Source organism: Saccharomyces kudriavzevii, assembly GCF_947243775.1.
Source record: "Saccharomyces kudriavzevii IFO 1802 strain IFO1802 genome assembly, chromosome: 15".
NCBI lineage: Eukaryota > Fungi > Ascomycota > Saccharomycetes > Saccharomycetales > Saccharomycetaceae > Saccharomyces > Saccharomyces kudriavzevii.
Window position 1 is genome coordinate 858,594 of NC_079286.1, and position 22,283 is coordinate 880,876.

At 39.6% G+C, this 22,283-nt stretch overlaps 10 protein-coding genes across 10 annotated transcripts; 2 read left to right on the forward strand and 8 right to left on the reverse strand.

Annotated features, from left to right (window-relative positions):
• Positions 1 to 32: 32 nt before the first annotated feature.
• On the reverse strand, positions 33 to 1,601 carry MCH5 (riboflavin transporter; the record flags this gene model as incomplete). The annotated part of the gene is made up of 1 exon (XM_056231482.1): positions 33 to 1,601. The coding sequence occupies one exon, from the start codon at positions 1,599 to 1,601 to the stop codon at positions 33 to 35; it is 1,569 nt and encodes a 522-aa protein (XP_056085296.1).
• Positions 1,602 to 2,900: 1,299 nt separating this feature from the next.
• On the reverse strand, positions 2,901 to 4,253 carry SLY41 (Sly41p; the record flags this gene model as incomplete). The annotated part of the gene is made up of 1 exon (XM_056231483.1): positions 2,901 to 4,253. One exon carries the CDS (start codon positions 4,251 to 4,253, stop codon positions 2,901 to 2,903), a length of 1,353 nt encoding a protein of 450 aa, XP_056085297.1.
• A 506-nt stretch (positions 4,254 to 4,759) lies between these two features.
• SNU66 (U4/U6-U5 snRNP complex subunit SNU66) lies at positions 4,760 to 6,523 on the reverse strand (the record flags this gene model as incomplete). Its single annotated transcript, XM_056231484.1, has 1 exon — positions 4,760 to 6,523. One exon carries the CDS (start codon positions 6,521 to 6,523, stop codon positions 4,760 to 4,762), a length of 1,764 nt encoding a protein of 587 aa, XP_056085298.1.
• Positions 6,524 to 7,184: 661 nt separating this feature from the next.
• On the reverse strand, positions 7,185 to 8,834 carry NOP58 (RNA-processing protein NOP58; the record flags this gene model as incomplete). The annotated part of the gene is made up of 1 exon (XM_056231485.1): positions 7,185 to 8,834. The coding sequence occupies one exon, from the start codon at positions 8,832 to 8,834 to the stop codon at positions 7,185 to 7,187; it is 1,650 nt and encodes a 549-aa protein (XP_056085299.1).
• A 648-nt stretch (positions 8,835 to 9,482) lies between these two features.
• Positions 9,483 to 10,352, reverse strand: DGK1 (diacylglycerol kinase; the record flags this gene model as incomplete). Its single annotated transcript, XM_056231486.1, has 1 exon — positions 9,483 to 10,352. One exon carries the CDS (start codon positions 10,350 to 10,352, stop codon positions 9,483 to 9,485), a length of 870 nt encoding a protein of 289 aa, XP_056085300.1.
• Positions 10,353 to 10,659: 307 nt separating this feature from the next.
• On the reverse strand, positions 10,660 to 11,624 carry RPL20B (60S ribosomal protein eL20; the record flags this gene model as incomplete). The annotated part of the gene is made up of 2 exons (XM_056231487.1): positions 10,660 to 11,177; position 11,624. Coding segments are annotated over 2 exons (519 nt in total).
• A 673-nt stretch (positions 11,625 to 12,297) lies between these two features.
• Positions 12,298 to 13,308, reverse strand: SPS4 (Sps4p; the record flags this gene model as incomplete). Its single annotated transcript, XM_056231488.1, has 1 exon — positions 12,298 to 13,308. The coding sequence occupies one exon, from the start codon at positions 13,306 to 13,308 to the stop codon at positions 12,298 to 12,300; it is 1,011 nt and encodes a 336-aa protein (XP_056085302.1).
• A 1,782-nt stretch (positions 13,309 to 15,090) lies between these two features.
• On the forward strand, positions 15,091 to 16,122 carry SFG1 (Sfg1p; the record flags this gene model as incomplete). Its single annotated transcript, XM_056231489.1, has 1 exon — positions 15,091 to 16,122. The coding sequence occupies one exon, from the start codon at positions 15,091 to 15,093 to the stop codon at positions 16,120 to 16,122; it is 1,032 nt and encodes a 343-aa protein (XP_056085303.1).
• Positions 16,123 to 16,552: 430 nt separating this feature from the next.
• Positions 16,553 to 17,887, reverse strand: COT1 (metal cation transporter COT1; the record flags this gene model as incomplete). Its single annotated transcript, XM_056231490.1, has 1 exon — positions 16,553 to 17,887. One exon carries the CDS (start codon positions 17,885 to 17,887, stop codon positions 16,553 to 16,555), a length of 1,335 nt encoding a protein of 444 aa, XP_056085304.1.
• Positions 17,888 to 19,434: 1,547 nt separating this feature from the next.
• FAA1 (long-chain fatty acid-CoA ligase FAA1) lies at positions 19,435 to 21,537 on the forward strand (the record flags this gene model as incomplete). Its single annotated transcript, XM_056231491.1, has 1 exon — positions 19,435 to 21,537. One exon carries the CDS (start codon positions 19,435 to 19,437, stop codon positions 21,535 to 21,537), a length of 2,103 nt encoding a protein of 700 aa, XP_056085305.1.
• Between the last annotated feature and the right edge of the window lie 746 nt (positions 21,538 to 22,283).

Genomic DNA, 22,283 nt, shown 5'->3' on the forward strand with positions numbered 1-22,283 from the left:
TAGACATCATCATTCAAGGAACCAATCCATCATTAAAATCTAACCCATTTGAAACCAACGCAGTATGCTCTCGAAATTATATAACAAACAGCGCTGACAAACGTTGCTAAACCGCAAAATATGATGTAATGCTGATAATCTGCCGTGGTTTTGTTAGAGATGATGGCACCCGTGATTGGAATGCCAACCAATGTACCAAAGGCGACAACGAAATACATTGTCGAGTAACGTTTACCAAATTCCTCAGTCTTAGATATTTGTCCACAGCAGACAGGAAGTAAGGAAAAGACACTTCCCGAACAAAAGCCATACAATGCACTGATAATGTACATATTTTTCAAGTTCGTACCAAATGGTAACCAGCCGACAAACATGACGATGAATAACGTAAATAAAGTTGCTATGGCGACGTTAAACCTACCAAACTTATCACTCAAATAGCCGGGGACCCATCTTCCAGGTATACCACATACGTTTATAATCATAATTAAAGTGTAAGCATCATTTGCTGAAATTCCGTGGCTGGTAGCGTATGAACCATAGTAAGTTAAAGCTGCGTTTATAGACAGTTCACCAAACACTGTTCCTAGAACACAGAACAGATATTTCATATCTAGGAATGCTTTTGCATCGAAACATTGTAAGATGTATACTCTGACGATGTACCTCCAACGTGCTTCTCCAGCTTTAGAGCCTTCAATAACGTGTGGCAATCTTTCCTTGACTAAGACGATCGATAATGCTAGCAAAGCCAGATCTAAAAAGCCCAATGTCCGAATACCCCACACAAAACCGTAACTTGGATCGGTATCTAATTTCATGGAAAAAAAACTACGCAACATAATTGGAAAAACGACACCACCAACACTACCACCAATGGTGGCCATTGCCAAAGCGGTACCACGCCTTTTGAAGAAGTAGTGGGCGGGGACACTTACTAATGGACTTAGTACGATACCATTACCAAACCCACATACTATAGCAAAAGAGAGTATAAAATGCCAGTATTTGGTGGAATTGGCGGTAGCGAATAAACCGGCCACATGGAAAACCGTGCCTACAATCATGATAGTCCTGAATCCATTTCTGTCGAAGTAAGTACCGCTGATGATACATGAGGCAAAACAAACAAAAAGAAATAGGGAGAACAACCATCCAATGGTCGAAACACTCTCGTTAGCTAATTGGTTGTCCTGTAAGTGACTTTCTATGACACCTGTTGAATTTAATAAACCAAAGCACGCAATCAAGCCCAAGAAGCAACCGAATGTCACCACCCAAGCTTTGAGCCCACCTTCTGGAAAATTTTCAGCTTCGCCGTTGGAATCCCCCTCTTCACTGTCGCTTTCGTGCGTCCTCGAAGTAGTCTCGCTCCAATGCGGCCGGCCTTCTATGTCTGTGGTTTTATGCTCTGCCTTTTTGGTATACCCTTTGGCGGATACCAGAGTCGAAGCATACGAGGCAGTTGTCTCTAAAGACACTATATCATCTTCTTCTGAATCATAATGTATGCTATCCTCGTTCAAATCTGGTTGCCGCAGTTGATTTGTTTGATCTTCTGGAACTACGGTATCTTTAGGTGTTATGCTTTCTGCACTCATTCTTTTTATTTCCAATGTATAACAAAATCCAAGACTTCCTGAGTAACAGTATATGCACTTGTTTTAATGATGAATTCTCAACAATTTTATCACAATTGTAGAAGCCACCTTTTCAGTAAGCGAAAGTAAAAGTAGCCGTATCAAGAATTTTGAAGCATTCATTAAGCACTTTATATATTCAAAATGACACTGCTATGGGAAGTTCTACCTAGAGCAGCTAATTATACCTCTACTGAAAATTTTCCTCTAACTTCCTTTTAGCGATGCTTCTCTGTTATTAGGTTCCAGACAATACCATCTAGATTGACTCAGAACAATAATTTTTCCGCTGCATTTCTTTTTCAGGTGCCTCGAGTGCGCACAGAATAGCCCGCAGCTCCCCAAGAAAAGCCGTCAAAAATTCTAATCCTCGTCTTTGTGATCTTTTCTTTTCTGGCACTGAAGCGCAGATTTCAACCGCCGCTGCTCGGGAAGCCATCCCCGAGATGGTAATGCCAGGCGGCGATTCTGGCTCTATGTGGGAATGATTCATATTGCCACAACAAGAGTGAGAGGATTGAGTAAATTGAAGAAACAAAGCCGTTCTAGCGGAAAGGGGTGTGATGAAGAACGCACGGGGTCTATTCAAGGTTGGTTATACTAGTTCGTATAGACGGAGTTCAATGGGATTAATGTGCCGACCAATCTATTTTTGTTTTACCCAACCTTTCCGAGCACTGAGAAAAGGAGAGTAAATCGATTTTCAGTATACGGAACTATAAGTCCGTATGGCTACTCCGATCTCCCTAAAAAAACCTCGAGGTTCTGAGGTGCTCGCTATTCTCTTTCCATCTCTTGATTGAAAACAATAGCACCCTTGAACTATACCAGGTTCCGCGCCATCTTCGAGCACCTTAAGAAAAGACGCGTCGCGAGTTTCTGGTTTTTGCATGCGAACTTTTCTTTTTGCTCAAGTAATCATCAAATAACCGCATGTGAGGTAATCAAGGGATTGTGGCTCTTGTCTTCGGGAATAGGGAAACTGACCGCACTTTGTTTCCCCACACCGGAAAGCCACTCCCGAAAATTTGTTAGCGAAAATGGGACACAAAGCAAAAAGTACCCTCATGCCGGTTTTGAAATTTCTAAGCTGCAAGGTTAGGGTAACGTTCTGGGCTCTCAAAGGTTTTAATAACAGTAGTAGTAGCGAGTAACAATAAACAAAAAACGATCTCTAAAATTTTGAATTATTCGATGGCTATAAAAGTAAATGTCCTTTCTTGAATACTGGGTCTCACTCAATAGTAGAGTCACTCCGTTTCATGCTTGACATCTATTCTTTTTCGAAAGTCCCCATTTCTCATAGCCATACAATCCGGCAATTGTCAAAGTGACACCAAACAATTGTGCGAAGTTTACCTTCGTTTCCCAAAATATTGCAACGAAGATGACGACGATCCTCTTCAAGATGTTTGCTACCGAGTAGTTAATGGAAGAAAGTAATCCAATCAACTGAAATGCAAGCATGGCCTGGAAAAAATGTGCTATACCGTGAATCACTACAAGACATACTATTTTTAGCGTCAGATCACCGATAACGCTGTCACCATGCACCAGTTCACTGGTTAAAAAAGGTAATAGGGTTAGTAAAAACCCAATGCACGAGCAATAAAACAATATGGTTATTTTATCCACTTGTAATGGTGAATATCTTGTTTTGTCTGAATTTGGCTGTTCTTCCTTCGCTGTGAAGTCATCAGTGGAGGAAGACGGTAGAATTCCCACCTTTCTCCTGATAGTTAAAATATTTTTGGCAAAAATATTCTGTGACACAAATATTATCATGGAAATAAATGCAAAAAATAAACCAATCGATGAAGAGCACTTCTTTTCATCTGATACCATCCTATTTCCATGAGTTGACCAGCAGGTAATCATGATACCAAAAATTAGAAGTAACAGGGTATAATACGTCATGGGGTTGTAATAACGATGTTCAAAGAGTTTATAATATCCAACTGTTATAATTGGCGACAATGCCTTTACGGAATGCACTAAGGATACTGGTATCATTGAGACTGCCTTATGCGATGTGACATGTCCAATAAATTGGAATATCCCCATTGGAAACGTAGTTACCAAAACCAGCTTTGAAGGAATCAAAAACTTGCTTAGAATAGAACTACGGAAATTACCGTCCAGGTATTCAGGAAGAATTCCTTCCGGAAAGCTATTCAGTGCATTCGAAAACTTTGTATGCTTCAAACGAGGTAGTCGAAATAAATTCACTACGGAAGCGAACCCTACACATAGAATGCCACTAACAAGGAATTGTAATTCTGTGAGAGCCACCGGGTGATTAAAAGCTCTTAAAATAGTTTTGGATACGTTACTTGAAATAGAGGACATTACGTACCATATGAAACAGGTGGCAGTTATTCTCAAGTCGATTTCAGGTAAGTATACCTGGATATTATTAGGAAACTGCTGTAGAAAACTTTTCTTCGAGCTAATGAACTTTTGTCGAAAGATGTGATTCTCCTTACCATACTCTTTTTTCTGGTGTTGGAAACTCCCACGTGGCAATCCTGGCATTTGATATAACGATGGGTCAAATAGGTTTTTATGGACGGAGTTGCGCCGTTTAGTCGGTCCACTTTGAGTTTGAATCATTTTAGATTCTATATCGTCTTCTCTTTACACCCACAATAAAATAAGTTACTGACTTCACTCAATATATACTTCTATCCTCAAATCACTTTGCACCCAAAACTACCTTGTGGTCTGCGCATATAGGTATATAGCGAATGTGTGTGGAAGGTGTTGATAATATGGGTTGATACTATTCTTCTCTGCGCTTGATTCCATTTTTTTTTTTTCCTTGAGTATGAATTATGATTTCTTAATTTTTGTCGTTATTTGTTTTGGTTTTTAATTTTACTTTTTTTCTTCAAATTTTTTTAATCCGATCGCCGCGCCAAACTTCTGTCGCCTAAAAAATCGTGCGTGACACTCATTGTTGAAATGACACAATTGGTAGTGCCTCAGGCACAATTTAGAGGCCATTTGGCAAATTAACGTCAAATAATCATGAGATTGCCAGGACAAATTCAAATAAAGAATACTTCATTATGACCTTATAGGGCTCAAGATAGTCATATACGTGCAGTTCCGTTTTGTTAACTATTACCAAACTCAAACACGTTACGGTCTTGAGGTGCACTTTTCCTCGCTTCAATTCTGGATTGCATTTTTGCTTTTTTCTTTTTGTTACTCTTTGTGCCATGAAACTTTTGGGATAGTTTTTTATATGCCTCCTTAGTAGTCAGTTGATTTCCTTTCTCGTCTCTATAGACAAGTTGTATGTCAGGATCATAATGGCTAAGCCTATTTCGCCGGATTTTTGAGCCATTATTTAGAGGTTCAGTGCCTTGAAATTGTTTGCGGGATTGCTTTTCCTGTAAGCAAGCATTGGAGCCATTCTGTTTCTGAGCTAGTTCTTTGTCAATAGTTTGTTTCACGGCTTCTACTTTAGTCTCTTTTTTTGCTTTTGAATTTGCATCCTCTGTGGCAAATAGATTCTTCTTCCGAAGAAACCCTAGCGTTGATGCAATGCCAGAAAAAAAACATGGTACGTCACTACTATGCTCCTCGTTTTTTGATCCGCCATTAGCCGCTTTAGATGGGTTATTGCTCCCTACCTCTTCTCCAGGATGTTGATTAGTGGTATACTTGATATTTGTCTCTCTATTATAATCCAATGTTGCTTCATCGGCAGTGACAATCCCTCCAGGAAGACTTATGTCCAAAGTATCCAGGAAAACCGTCTTTTCGTCAATAACGAAGTTATTGGCATTTTCACGCATTTTCAATATATGTTCAGCACGCAGCTTTTTTTCATTCCTTGCCTTTTCAATTTCTCCGGCAAGAAGCTCTGCGCCCTTTAACTCATTTTTTCGATTTGATTTTGCATTTATTATTGTCACTAGTTGTTCTTCATTCATCCAAGATAAGTTTTCATCTTCATCTACCAACTTAACAACTTCCATCTTATGAAAAATCTTTGACTTCCTGGTTTTAGCCGACTTCGGGTCCTTAACTTTACGTTTCTTTATTTTTAATGGCTTAAAGTCTCCACCGTCTTCGTCCGAAACATTATCTATATCATCGAAGTTCACTTTAATCTTCCCTACAGACTGTTTTGCAGATTCAGGCTTTGGTACCTTAATAATTCCTTTTTCTGCTCCAATGCTTAAAAGTGTGTTTTTAGGCGAAGTTTTCTCCTCCTCTTGAATATCTAAGCTGGAAACATGTAAATTCAGTCTCTTTTGTCTTCTGTCTTTATTCATTTGTCGCAATCGCAATTTTTCTCTATCAGTCGTTTCTTGGGCCACTTTTTCATTCTCTAATACATCACTGGAATCTGCATCATCAAAAATGCTGCTTTCTTTCAAGGTTAGAATAGCTTCTTCACTTGCACCGAGCTCCTCGATACTACATGACACTTGGACATTATGCAGATCAATATCCTCGTCTTCTTTTCCCGTACTCTCATTTACTAACAATGTGTTGAGCGGTTTGGCCTCACCTGGGACAGTAATTGCATCCAAATTTTCTAACCACAAATTATCGTCATTAGCATCATCGTCTTTAATTAGCTGCGTGTTTCGTAAAGGTGTGTTAGCCCTTTGAAACTCCGTTATCTTCTCTCGAAGTGTATTGACCTTGACAGTGCTACGAATGTTAGGACTGAAAGGAGTTACATTTTTTTGAGACGGAATATGCTTCTGGCCGGTAGAAATTACTAGCTTGTTTGTTTCTTCGATTGACAAAGATTCGTTACGGTCCGCATCTTTATCCTGGACAACTGAAATAGGCTTCAGACCTAACTTTTGCCTTATTTCGTTTGTCTCCGCAATAGAAAGGCTTTGTTGCGTATTCATAAATTAACCAAGTGCCGACACGATCTTTGCCAATCCATATCCAAGGCAAGTTCATACCAGATCTCTACTTCACTTTCAATTTTTTTTGAATGAACCTTTTTCACTTCGCGAAATTTTGAAGCCCACCGAAATTATACTACGATTCAAACGTCTACAGATGCCACTTTAAATACACATCATCTAAGACTACAGAAACAGACGTCGGTATTACAGTACCTAGATTATTAAAGAATGCCGCGGGCAGTTTTCAGACATCCAAACATAGGAAGAAGGTTACGATGAAGAAAAAAAGGCATAAGAAAACTGAGTAAGCGGCCTCCTATAATGAATCAGATGAAGAAGTATTTGAAATTGTAGAAAAAGCCGGAAATCTTGGGATAATGAAGGTATTTATTCTGATGAACACAATTTTAATAGTTAAACAAAGCTTTTAATGGTATAAAGTACCTAAATTATGTAAACATAAATTATGTATACTATTTCAAATATATCACCTAGAAAAATAATAAGTTCAATTCAATATGGGCGTACAGCACTAATTTACAGATTATGGAATAAAATATGAAATGAGAAATAGATTGGATGATCATAGAAAATCTTCTAAAGAACAAACAAAGGTGAACAGGAAGGGTCACTCACTATTAAAATACAAAATGCATCCTCATTTCTTCTCCTTCTTCGATTTCTTTTCCTTTTTCTCCTTCTTTTCCTTCTTGTCTTTCTTTTCTTTCTTTTCTTTCTTCTCTTTCTTTTCCTTCTTTTCCTTCTTTTCTTTCTTGTCCTTCTTGGATTTCTTGGAATCCTTAGAATCCTTAGAATCTTCGTCGTCGTCTCTCTTTCTCTTGTTATCCTTCTTTTCTTTCTTTTCCTTCTTTTTTTCCTTCTTTTCTTCTTCTTCGTCATCAGAATCAGATTCAGATTCAGATTCAGATTCAGATTCTGCCTTTATAGTATCAGCGTCCGCGTTGTAGGCCCTACCTTCAGTCATTTCCACCTTCTTAGCTTCACGAACAACCTTTGGAGTAGTTCTCAAATCTCTACCTTCTAATTGGGATAATCTGTTTTCTACTTTAGCCCTTGATTCTAGACCAATATCACCAGAGTCATCTCTATCTTCAGCTAAGGCATCATAACGTAATGAGACGGCAGCTTTGGCAGCCAAAACTCTTGCAATCTTACCCTTGTTTTTACCGGTAGCTTGACCAACAAGAGAGGCATGGTATAGCAAACCATACTTTGGTGTATCATGCTTGGTCTTCAAAGCCCTGAATAAGGCCTTTTCTGCACCTAATATTTGAATGGTAGAAGCTGGAGATTTGGCCAGGGAAATCAGAGAACCAGAGTGAGCAATGAGTCTAGCACCGACTAGTTCACCCACCAATTGAGTCAAGTTAGGAGCAATGGCCTTCATTCTTGCAGACAAGTAGTTGGACAGTTGCTCCCTGTAAGCAGCAAAATCAACGATTTGTTCGGCTAAAGCGTTAATGTTGTCCAAATCTGTCTGAGTAATTTCAGTACCCATAGACACCTCGGCAGCAGTCTTAACACGTTCTTCAATTTCTTCTGGTAAGATTTCACTCAAATCAGTTTCAGAAGCCTTAGATCTAATACCCATTGTTAAAATAATTCTAGCATAAGCGACAGAGTCAGTAACAATCTTAGCTAGTTCAGGGAAATGCCACCCGTACCATTCTTTACATCTCATGGCATATGTGTTTAATTCTTTATCTAAATCATCCAATAGAGCAATAGCCTGAATAATCATGACATCAACTTTGTCAGCAGAAAACTTCAACTTATGACGGCCGATGGAATGGGCTAAACCTAAAGACATCTTACTTAGATCGTTGTCAGACATACCTGGCAGCAATTCTGGCAAGTATTCCTTGACAGCTCTATAAATATCTAGGGTAACAGCATCGGAAACAACGTTGAAGTTCAATCCCAACTTATTAATAGCGTTTGCTAGCTTGGTTTCACTGACAATCAAGGTCGACTTCTTGTCCTTTTTGATTTCTTCTAGAAGTTTTTCTAATTGGGAGGAAACTTTACCTTCAATGATGGAGTTCGCTTCCTCCAAAGCATTAGCTGCAGAGTTAAACTTAGAAAAGGCGGCGATCTTAAATTCCTTCAAGACTTTGTCAGAGCTATCCAAATCTTGAATCAAGCTTGAAGATTTGTAGATTTTCTTATCAGAGGCTTTCAAAAGAGCATAACCAGCTGAAGTTTCAGTTAAAACATAAGCCATTGTGCGAAGAGGTTGAGGTTGTACTGCTAGTTTTGTATCGATCGGTATTTTCAAAAATAACATACATAAAATATTTGCAAAGGCATAAATATTTTTGCTTTTCTGAAAATTTTCGATGAGGTTGAAAAATTTTCCACATTTCTTTTTCTCTGTAAACGTGAAAAGCGATATTACAATAACTTGATGTAACAAGTTAATAATAACAAAGAATAGATTAATACGCTGGCGCTGTGCTATGATAGATGTTAACGTACTTAGGATTTCGATCATGACTCTTGCAATATAACCTTTTCACAAAGCCCTTTATGATGAGGTTATCATAATTACTTCTTGACACTGTTGAGGAAATGAGAAGAGGGACAACTTTACCTGTAAAACTACGCTACAAGTTTACTCTTGAGTAATATCCTACTCGCTTTCATCCGTCCATCGAAATTTAAGGTTATTAATCAATATTGGGTATATGATGTAAAAAGCATCGTAAACAAATCCATCTAATGGTGTGAAAAATATGGAAATACTGTTCTAATTTACACAGGTTCTAAGTCTATACTTATGTGATATATGATACTTAAAAAAAAAATATGGATGTCAAAATCGAAGATGTACTGGATATTTATTACAAATAAGCGTAATAGTTTAATTCATTGCTATTGTAGGAAGAGGCCGATGAAGAATATAAAACATACCATTTTCTGGGATATATGCTTTTCACTTCTTGAAAATTTTGATTACCGCATTCATGAAAAGTGATGATAACACAGGAATAGTAAAGTTATCATCCCAGTTAAACAAATCAATACCTTCACTTAAGGCAGCAACTACACCGCCCAAGAAAGATAACGTGCTCAAACTCAACTTGCTTGTTTCCGGAGTCCATTCAATATCTCCAGGCTTGTTTAGGTAGTCGTAGGTTGGAACGAAGTAACCATAAAATACCCAACAAGTGATGACGCCCACTGTAAATGCAGCTATCGAACCCGCGAAGGATTTGTTCCTTGCCAATTTGGGCGTTAAATGACCATACTTTCTTCCGATGGTTGCAGCGGCTGTATCGGACCAACTCAGCAAAAACAATGATATCAAAGCAATATCTTTGGAAAAAAATTTGAAAGAAAAGATCAAACCAAGGATGTACCACAATACCCCATTATAGGTGTGGATTTCTTTTTTTCTCATCAGTGCACCTACAGTTCTACAATAGAGTATATTGAAAAAGGGCCAGTTTAATCTTATTAAATCCAAAATAAACATTATGATGAAGCCATATATCAAGGGCCATAAAACATCTTTATAATTAATGCCTTGAGTATATAGATATAGTGTGATAAAACCAATGGATGAATGGAAAACTTTACGTGGGATTTCGTGTTTTGTTATGAAATCGCCAAACCATTCGTGTGACTTCAGGTGTATTTCCGTCACTGGAACATGTGCATCATCATCGCTACTACTTTCATCTTTTGCAGGACACGTTTCCTTCGCCAAGTCCTGATGACTCTTGGAAAACAGTCTCTGTTTAACTTCTGTGCGCGGCTCTAACGTGTTACTTGAAAGGGCAAAGCCATCGTCATTCCCCATGCTGTCTGTATCCTCTGTCTGAATATGAGTAATGAGACCTTATAAAAGTCTGTTTACGTAATGCCCAAATCCTTCAAGATTGCATCATCTAGAAATCAGCTACGTTTTATATTTATCGTCAGAAAAAGAGATCGGCTGTTACCCGCCGTGGACCCTGAAAAATATCATGCACGAGATCGAATTCATAAAGTAAGGACGTGGGATATAAAGAAGAAGACACAGGATATACTTTAAATTTCCTTAGAATCTACAAAATGAATTATACAAAATTTTATTATACTAAAAAACGTAGAAATATCTTGTCGGCTTAGTAGAAGGTTGATGGTCTCTTGTAAGAGAAAGTCTTGGTAGATTTTTGGACTCTGTGAGGTAATGGGAACTTCAAGTCCTTGGTCAAGAATTGCTTAACGTATTGTCTCTTGACGTCAGCAGTCTTTTCAATTTCAGCAACCTTCAAGATGTGGATAGATCTAAATCTAGCTCTGTGTCTAGCGGCCATATCTTGGTATAAGGTTTCAACGGCAGCAACTCTGGAAACATCTCTGATTTCCTTGTACATGTTGTGAGTACCAGATCTGGAATCGTATCTAACCCAGACACCGAAGTTCTTGACCTTGGTTGGGTGAGCTTCGTTAATTTGGTTGATGGAAACAACTTCACCAGAGGCTTTCTTAACCTTGTGCAATTTTTGCAAGAAATACCAGTAACGAGACTTGGCAATAACTTCATTAGAAGCGAAAATCCTCATTCTGAACAATTTTGGTTCTGGAACGGATTCGGTTGGTAAACGACGACCAATGACTTGGTATTCTTTGAAATGAGCCACTGTTTAATGAAGAAATAAATTCATTCTTGTTAGTAAACAAATGTTCAAATAAAAAGCATTCTGCTGCACGCAGCATATAAGTAAAATGGACGAATGCTCAAATGGGCCGTATTTGCAGTTGCTTTTCTGAAAGGAAACCTGAATAGTACTTATAGTTCTTTAGTTTCCCGGATCTAACTTTTTGAATTACGTCAAAAATTTTATTTCGCTAATGTGAAGATCAAATATTATCTAGACTGGGTGTGGAAGTGCTCTCCGAGAATAATCATAACTGGCGTTCAACGTAGGTTAAAAAAACCTACAAGAAAAAGCTTCTTAACACGGCATATATTAATTGGGATTCTCCAATGATTTAAATTTCCACTGTATTCGATTCGAGTCCATCGTAGGATGTAGCTGCACTGTCATTCCTTCCATAATCCACACGATACGTTTTAATACATACTGTTGCTTTGCTTGATTCCTTTGTTACGGTTTTCTTCTCTTAGATTCAGCGAAATTCCTTCAATATAATGGTTGTACCTGTCTATTAGATGTGCTTGTTCGCACCGTTACTCACTCGAGCGTAAAGGTATTAGAGAGGATCTGGCAAATAATTGGGGACACCGTAGGCAGACTACAGGAGACCAACTAGAATCAGCCTTCTGACATAAACTCTATCCAGCACAAGCTACTCTGGTCCGGCCTGTTTTCTCTTCAGTGAAAAAAATAGGCCGTCCTTCTGATTTAGGAGGGAGCGACTCACCAAACATTTTCGGAAAGGCAGGGATGTTGATAATGTACGGATGCTTCGTCTCGAGATGTTTTAAGTTTGCTTTTTTTTGCAAAGTGGTACCTCGGTCCCTACGACTAGCTATCATGTCCTCAAAAACTTTGATGTCATAGGAAATGGCAGAAATACCTTGTCATTTAGATTTGTTATTTAGCTCTTAAATACTTATTAAGCTGTTGTTTATAAAAATAGATTTTCCTACCTCTTTTTTATATTAAGAGTGCATACACTAGTGAACTTGAGTTTATTGCTTTCAATAGATAACATCTATCAAAAACGTGCCAGTCAATAAATCAGTACGATGGTACAAGATTACCGTCTATATCAAAAAAATCTTCTATGCCAGTCTATTGTACTAGACGTGGTAAATCATCTCCCTCGGATTTGGTACCAAAAATTTTAAATAGCCTCCCATCAGTAACAGAGACCCAAACTTCGTGTTCCAAGTCTTTCATGGTGTCCCAGGTACCTTTCAAAACATTTTTAATTCTCAAATCGTCTTGTTTGTCTAGATTTTTGTTGTAAACAGTGTTTGTATGGTATCCATAGGCAAAAGGTAGTTTTGCAACATCAGCCACTTGATGACTAGCAGCGGAAAGTGCTCTTGTCATGAAATTGTAGTCCAAGGCTAAACCTCTATTAAATTCGCAGCAAAAGGTATCATTTGGAACCTTTTCACCTTTGGGCAAATATTTTATCGTTGCCTTTTCGAATGCATTGTTCAATGGTAATAGAATAGGATCAAGATGTCCTCTAACCAATGGCTTGCCCTTTGTGTCTACGAATTTTTCATTATAGTACTTTCTAAATTTTACTAACCTTCCATGGATAGGTTGGTAAATATAATTATCTCCACTTCTTGCGCTTGTGTCCTTGAACTGTTTTCCATATTTTTTTGTCAAAGTATAGGGTAGTGCAATTTCCTCACCTAATCTTTGATAAGTTTTCGTTTTTAAAGAAGGAACAACACGTTCTACAGTATTCAAAGTTGAGTTGGTCACTTTATCAAAAAAATTGATTACTGGGGCTACGGTTTGGACTGGTTTTGATATTATTACTTTATCTATTTTGGGTTTCGTCTGTGCCAAAATAATTCTCGTGACAGCCACCTTCTTTGCAATCCCTTCTGTTTCTTGTATAAGTGGATAAGCCCCAATGTGGTCGACTGTTTTGAGGTTTAGTCGACCTCTGTTAACTACTTGTTCATTGACGTCCTGATTTTGGCCGTCGGCGATATTTTCAGTAACTCCTTCTTCTGGTTGTACAAATCCTTTGACTTCGTTTGAGATTTTGTGTACAGAATCCTTATTTTCTTCTTGTGGTCTTGTGGCCCTCACTAGATTCAAATTTGCTGACATGTTTGCTGAGATATGTTATGTGAGAGTAATGTAGCAAAAACAATTTTTTATGTTCTTGTTGTTTAAACTCCAAAAATGATAGAGTGAGAAAGGTTCACCAAAAATGAATTAGAAAGAGTTAGAAAATGGACGGTTCTCTATAATTTATAGTTCCAAAAATGTGAATAATTGACCATAAAACGTTTTTGTGTCGCGCGTCAATCGGCGATAATTAGCAAAGCGTCTGATGTTATTCAGGAATGATTAAAAAATATATCAGTTGTCTTTCTTGAATCATCCATATTTTCGCAACCGCGCAAAGGATATGATGTTACATCTAATTCCTCTTTCGAAAGTAGTTGTTAACGACAAGATTTCGCCTATTCCTTCCATTCGACATATCCTTGTTATGAGCTGTCGAAATATAACGAGTTATATAACATTGAGTACATTTCGAGCTATAGTAGCTGATGTTGCTACTATATGTGAGAGCCCGGTATTAAAATGAAATATAGTTTTAAGTAAGTGTGTTTGGTATGGCCGTTCACCATTTTTAATGATAATCTGAAATCTTAGAGAAAGCGCTGGCTCTCATTCAAACATAACAACATAAACTGTTTTCTTTTCGAAGCAATTCTGAAAATTTCTCACCATGATTTGCTTGCCATCCTGAATACTGCGTAGATACACTTTTTTCGCAGTCGCTAAATACAATCGCAATTCGATTCACCTATAGTATAAAAGTATATAGTGTTATCTCGAAGCAGTAGCAACGCCCAAAAAAGGAACTGCGAGGTTTCTACGCACTGCCTTTCGCAGGGGCAATTATTTTGCATAGCAACCCGCTGGGGGATAAGCATCAAGGGAATGTGCTGGGGTTCTAGAGAAGTTCTTAAGTAAGCGGATTTCACTGTTCGCCTTAGATAACAGGCTGAGAACTTCCATTCGAGAACGTGTCCTTTCAAGATTGTGCCGCAATTGTCCTGTAATAGTCCGTTACTGAGATCGTATTGCGACACATATGCACTCCAAACTAGCCTATATTTCTTTGAGATCATCGATTGCTTGATTAGGAATAAAGTAAACAATCTGTGGTAGTTGTGTAAACATCCGAAACGGGGAGGAAAGGGAAAAATCTAAACACCAGTTCCGTTTACGGATATGCGAACTACGGGCATATCCAAAAATGTCAACAATCTTATTTTTTCAAGATTCCAAGCCGATTCGAAAATAAAGTTTGACAGCGCAGTGCGGGTCTTAGCACAAAACAACTATGACAGAAGGATTCTGAGAAATTGCGTATAAGATTTTTAAGCTAATCAGGTCACACCGTTATACACGGCGGTAATGCATGGAAAAACCCATGGTTATTCCACTCATACTCAAACTTTTTTTATCAGCTGCGGACATCTCATAGTGTGAATTGGTAAACAAGAGAGTCGGCGACACGCTGAAAATGTTGTGTGACGATAGATAACCTTGCTTAGGTAAACGACAGATGCATGCCCATTTCGACAGGAAAACCTTAATTTTAAGACCGTTACCGTAATTGTCATTCGATACTGTTTACAATTTAGTTTTAAAGTGGAAACATTCTTGTTAACTTAAGTTGGGGCACTTTTAGGATTCTACGAGGGAAACCAAGCGAAGTGTTATTTAAACGGACTATTTCTTTGTGCCTTCCACATACTAACTATATTTGGAATTTTAGTGCGTATAAGTGATCATTTTTCCTGCGGATATGTTTGATTAGTTGGAGGAAAGAAATAAAAATCTAGAGAAAAAAATATCAAAAAAAAAAAAATGAATCATATACAATCTTCAGACACATTTTTGTTGCAAACACCAATATCGAAAAAGCACATTGAACTCGAAATACCCAACACACCAAGCAAGAAATGTAAGTATTCGCCAGATTTCACAGCAGAAGACATCACACCTTCCAAAAGGTTTCGGTTATATCAAGCTAGATTCAAGACAAGTTCGAAGAATATAAAAGCTCAAACTCTTGGCGTATCGACAAAAAGAAATCAAGATGAAATCAGTAATCCCTTTATGTCTGAAAGATACAATGACTACCGCAATATCGTTAGTCCAGGCTTAAGTTTCGATAATGATTGCTTCTCAGAACATGAACTAGTTAGTCCATTGAGTGATATATCGTCAATAAACTCCACATCGCCCGATGTGGAAAAGCCCGATTCTTTAGATCCTTTCGGCGTTGATTCTTTTGTTTGGAATTGCAAACCTCTTGTTAATAAAGAAGCACTGGAGCTCCATAGAATGATTCATTCTTCATTTCCTATGAACCCACCCAATTCCAATAGCGACATGCCATTATTATTACCAAAGCTGAAAAAGAGGTTATCTCCAGTTGGTAGATCAACCTTCAAACCAGCAAGATATGAACCTTCCCATCGCCTACTGAAGCCCAAAAAGTCAATTTTAACGATACCGGCCAAATCTCTCAACCTCATAGTGAGTTCGTCGCGGGGCTCTTTGAATGATGCTACCATTTTTGCGACCGAGATAAATTCTTCGCTGAGCAATGAGGAGAACAAACTACCGGCAATTTCTAGTACCTGGGAGAAGCTCACGATCCCAGTAAACTCGTCAATTAAGGAAAAATACAAAAAACTCAAAGACCAGATTTATGGACATACTAATAATGTCGGCGAAGATGAAGGAATCGGAGAAGACAGTCTTCCCGACGCGGCAGTTATAAGAGGTTATGAATTTCAGTCGGAAAGAAGTGATGACCAGAACCTCCGGAACAAAGAAGAGAATACGAAAGACTATAAAAAAGTGCAATGGGCAAAAGTTCTAGAACAATAGTCGTGCTCTTCTTTTCTAATGTAACGCCTGCTAACCAAAGGATTTCTTTTATTAATTACTGGTCTTTTTAATTAAAATGAAAAAAAACTTTTCAGGCAACTGTGCTAAATACTGTACTCTTCTTTTTAGAAGCTGGAGTGATCTAAAAGCTAAACACCAACCACCCTCTCCTTTCCTCTCCTTACCCCCCCCCCTCCCTTCCCTTTTGCAAGTTTTTGTTTTGTAACATAATTGCTGTTATATTATCATTATTATTTTTTGTTTTTGCTTTCCCTCTTTTATATTATCTCCTACACTTCTTACTGTAATAAAATTTATGATAAACATTGTATAAAAACATTATAGACAAGTATATATATTTTTATATATTGTATAACGATTTTTCAAAAATATACTTATATTTTCTTCACGCTTTTCGATGCAAGGTGTTTCAATGACCGTCTAAGCAATCTGCAGTATTGCAATTGGCAGCGTTGTCGATGAGACATGTTGAATCTGAAATGGCTGTTCCACACGTCCCAGGTCTTGATGAAAGCGAATTACCGTGTGGGTAGTCGTTTTGAGACCCTTCGGTGGTCCCAGTAAGCGCAGTTCTCTCGGTCGAAGTGACTCTTTTGGCCATAAACTCCGGCTGCAAAGTAGCCGAATGAATACCATAGCGGTGCAGTTTTGTTCTAACCAATTTGGCCAAATTAGTGAATTGGTCCGGTGTGATATCTAACTGAATGTGCAAGGAAGCAATATAAATGGATTCTGTCAGATTCCAAATGTGGAAGTCATGAATAGCAACGATGCCTGGTACTTGCAAAAGATCCCTTTCCACTTGGTCCCCGGATAAAGTGGAGGGTGTGGCCTGCAGCAGTATTTTGGAAGCTCGACACGATAGAGGAAGCGCAGATGAAAATATTATGGCCGTGATTATCAATGAGACAAGCGGATCAGTATAATACTTCCAGGAGTAGTCAGTTTTCCAAATGAAAAATGCGGACAGCATAACTCCAATGTTACCAAGAGCATCGCCCAGGACGTGTAGAAATACCCCATGCATATTCAGGGACCTCCTAGTCCCCTTCTGCTCTGCATGATTGCCGCCGCCGCTGGCAATGGTATGGTCGGATATTGAGTATGATGGAGTCTTGGATGCGTTCTCCGGTGTCAATAGTCGGGTGTTTTCGTTCATGACGCTATTAACTACGGCATCAGGCATAATCTCGGAAATACTATCAGAGCTATCCATGCGGTCGATATCTCCCAGGCGGTCACCGTGACCATGTGTATGCGTGTGTGACGACGGCATCTGAGCCTCGTCGCCGGCGAAGATATCGCTGTGGGAATGTCCATGCCCGTGTTCTTGGTCATGGTCGTGGAATAAGAAAATGCCAACGGTGTTCGATACTAACCCTGCGATACCCACGCACAGCACAAATTTTGGATTTTCAATTACCGGGGGAGCTATAATCCTTTGCAGTGCTTCGACCAGAATCGAGACGCACAGAGCAATCAAAAAGATGGCGTTAATCAAAGCACCTAAAATCTCAGCTCTTTTCCAGCCATAAGTATACGTGGAATCCGGATTTTTGTTCTTGGCAACGTTTACGGCCCAAAGTGCAACCATAAGAGAAATTACATCGTTTAACATATGGAACGAATCCGCAATCAGGGCTAGAGAGTGCGACATGTACCCGGCCGTTATCTCTAACACGAAAAATAGCGTATCCAGCAGCAACAAGGACACAATTCTTATTTCTTTGCTTCCCAGTTTCATTTTTGCTCGATCTTTCCCTCCTTATGTTAACGTTCTTTTGCGAAATTGTGATCTATCGATAAGAAAATACTTAGTTATCGAACTTTCGTCTTGAATATATAAGATTAGGTGGCTAGTCTATTGTTTAGACGTTCTGCGCACCGATGGCCTTTCCACTTAATGAGGATCGCAGCTTATTGCCTTCGTACAGAACATGAACATGCGCAACTATATGCGGGCGGGCGGACCTAAAAGAATATACACCCATGTTTTTTCTTTTTTTTCTTGATTTACTGGCGACTGTCCTATACCGTTGGCGGCCGCGGCATGAACAATTAGTTGGAAAACGATGTGAGTCAGTGGAGACTCAGTGCAAAGAGATCAGAAATGTGAAGGCGCCGAGAGACAGATGAAATCGTGAGACTTTCCAACTGTGGCCCTCTCCCACACTTTTACTTTTAAGTGTTTGTATTCTTTTCTTGTACGATTGTCCTCTCGTCCTGGTGGAAAAGGCCTTTCCTCACCACGTAACACTACAAGTGCCAATTGATGGGTCCTTTTGGAACGTACTTTTATACATCACTTCGACAAGAGCAGGTAAGCGGGCATCGAAATATGTGTTAATTGATTATTTATTTACGTTTTGGTTCGCGAGAGCCCATCACTTCTCTTGCCTGGAAAAAATGCCAAGATCAGCAAAAAAAGGGGCCAGTAAACTAAAAAAAACCAAAGCTTTTTTCACATGTAACACTGTCGGGCGAATTACCGAGGCGCCAGTCGTCTTCTTCTTTGTACCATACCATCCAAGCCTCTTTGACACTCTCTGAAAATGCAAGGACAGGACCATCCACCGTCCAAAATGCTGTAATGGTTGCATTTTTCGATGCTCAACGGGAAGACAAGAATACGTCACCTCAACAATTCCTTTTGGAGGCACAGGTCCGATTAATACGTGTTTGCTGCAGCCCGGACTGCGGAAAGACCGGGCGCAATTGACGCAAACCGATAAAACCGCCCAATCTTTGGAATACGCAATTCTTCTGCAAACCGTCAAGCCGCCCAACAAGCACAGAGGAGGGGAGGGAACTGCAAGAAGACGGCTTAGACTACTTCCTTTACAAGACGTATCGCAAGATGACAATACCTCTATCGATCACGCCTTGCCAGGAGCATGATCGGCGCCATGTGAAGTTTCATGCAATTGTAGGCACACTAACATCACGCCGTACGGATGACGGATGAACACCCACTCATTGCATACAAGAAACCCTTTTTGGTGTGCGCGGGGTAACTGAAACTCGTCCGCTTTGTGCGTGTTTTTTTTTTCTTCCTTTTTTCGTTTTCTTTCGCGGATATCGTATTATCGATATTATACAGAATGTTTGGAGATCTCCCTTATAGGTTTCAAAAAGAGTGACTTTAACCGCCTGTTTTCTCTTTTTTTTTTGCCCCTCACTTGTCCTGTAAAGTTGTTGTATATATAGTTGTTCCGTAGTTCCTGTTTCTGAAAATATAAAGGATACAAGATACAATAGAATCCAAACACAAAAGACAAAAAAAACAAGAATATGGTTGCTCAATATTCCGTCCCAGTTGGCAAGGCCGCCAATGAGCACGAAACTGCTCCAAGAAGAAACTATCAATGTGCTGAAGAAGCGATCGTTAGACCTCGCCACATGAAATGTTCCACTGTCTATGAGTTCGCCCTGGAAAGTTTCCAGAAGCACAAAAACCTCAATGCTATGGGTTGGAGAGATGTGAAGGAAATCCATGAAGAATCTAAATCAGTAATGAAAAAGGTCGACGGCAAGGAGACAGCCGTAGAGAAAAAATGGATGTACTACGAACTCTCCCACTACCAGTATAACACTTTCAACGAGCTGACGGATATCATGCACGATATCGGTCGCGGGTTGGTGAAAATGGGGTTGAAGCCGAATGATGATGACAAACTACATATTTACGCCGCCACCTCACATAAATGGATGAAAATGTTTTTAGGTGCGCAGTCTCAAGGTATTCCCGTCGTTACTGCCTACGACACTCTGGGTGAGAAGGGGCTGATCCATTCTTTGGTGCAAACCGGGTCTAACGCCATCTTCACGGATAACTCTTTACTGGCATCTTTGATTAAACCAGTCCAGGCCGCTCAGGATATAAAGTTCATAATTCACTTCGATTCGATTGATCCTGAGGACAAGAGACAAAGTGGTAAGATGTACCAATCAGCCCACGATGCCCTCAATAAGATCAAGGAAGTCAGACCAGATATCAAGACCTTCAGTTTTGAGGAAATCTTGAAGCTGGGTAAGGACTTCCGTAACGAAATCGATGTTCACCCACCTGGCAAGGAGGACCTCTGTTGTATCATGTACACTTCGGGTTCTACAGGTGAGCCAAAGGGTGTGGTCTTGAAACATTCGAATGTTGTCGCAGGTGTTGGCGGTATAAGTTTGAACATTATCAAATTTGTAGGGGACACCGACCGTGTTATTTGCTTTTTGCCATTGGCCCATATCTTTGAATTGGCGTTTGAACTGCTGTCCTTTTATTGGGGGTCCTGCATTGGTTATGCAACCGTGAAAACCTTAACAAACACTTCCATGAGAAATTGCCTAGGTGACTTGCAAGAATTCAAACCCACCATCATGGTTGGTGTTGCCGCTGTTTGGGAGACAGTGAGAAAGGGTATTCTAAACCAAATCGATAATTTGCCTTTCCTCGCCAAAAAAATCTTCTGGACCACCTATAATACAAAACTGAACATGCAACGTTACCACATTCCCGGCGGCGGCATATTGGGTAATTTGATATTCAAAAAGGTCAGAACAGCTACGGGTGGCCAATTGAGATACTTACTGAACGGTGGTTCTCCAATTAGTCGAGACGCTCAGGAATTCATTACGAACTTGATTTGCCCCATGCTGATCGGTTACGGTTTAACTGAAACGTGTGCTAGTGCTGCTGTCCTAGACCCTGCCAATTTTGAACTGGGCGTCGCAGGTGACTTGACTGGTTGTGTCACCGTCAAGTTGGTCGACGTTGAAGAGCTGGGCTATTTTGCCAAGAACAACCAAGGTGAAGTCTGGATCAAAGGTGCTAACATCACACCCGAATACTATAAGAACGAACAGGAGACTTCCGAAGCTATAACTGACGATGGTTGGTTCAAGACTGGCGATATCGGTGAATGGAAAGCAAACGGCCATTTGAAAATCATCGACAGAAAGAAAAACCTCGTTAAAACGATGAATGGTGAATATATTGCTCTTGAAAAATTGGAATCCGTCTACAGATCCAATGAATATGTCTCTAACATTTGTGTCTATGCCGACCAATCAAAGACTAAGCCAGTGGGTATTATTGTTCCAAACGAGGCTCCATTAACCAAACTGGCCAAAAAATTGGGAATCATGAAGCAAGATGACAGTTCGATTAACATCGAAAATTACTTGCATGAACCAAAATTGGTTAAAGCCGTTTATTCCGATCTTTTGAAGACTGGTAAAGACCAAGGTTTGGTCGGTATCGAACTACTAGCAGGTATAGTATTCTTCGACGGTGAATGGACCCCACAAAATGGTTACGTCACGTCCGCTCAGAAATTGAAAAGAAAGGGTATTCTAGATGCCGTCAAAGATGAAGTCGACGCCGTTTATGGGTCTTCGTAGTGGGGCGGCATTTCCGTGGTAGGAAAGCTTTATTCTACCAAAGTACTTCTTATTTTCCTGCTCTAGAACTGCTAACAATATAGTAATAGAATGCACGGGTAATCTTGTTAGAGTTTTATCCACCTTCCCTTTTTTGTTTTTTCCACCAGTCATAACTCATTTAGTGTAAATTCTTAATTTATAGCATCATATCTATAATAGGCATATATAGATATATCTGTGAACGCGTCGATGAACGCATCTTTATCAACGTTTTCGAGAGTGGTATTTCCCGATTGCGCGTCTAGATGACGGGCACACAGCAAAACGCAGGCTCGTTTGAGATGGACCCTGGGTTATTTGTTGAGCTGGTGAAACTTCAAGATATTGCTAGACCTACTGCGGCGGTTATGCACGAATCTCACAACATTCATTTTTACGACCCTCTCGCGCCAAGTAATGCGAACCATAGCAACCAGTCGTCCATACACGTTGCCACATACAATGTGTGAACAACCTCAAGCCCATCCATCCATCTACCTCTACGAAACGCCTTTTTCTTTGAGCCCGTGCTTCAATACCCCGTCTGAATTAACATGCAGGCACGCCGCTAACAGGCTGGCAACAATCCTCTTCAGATTACGTAAATTTCTCAACACATTATGTGTGACTTCTATGGACCATTTTCTTGTATCCTCATCCGCAGTGGGACGGTCAGAAGAAGCGAAGCTTTAATTTTGTTCCTGTTGAAGTAACTGAATTGACGT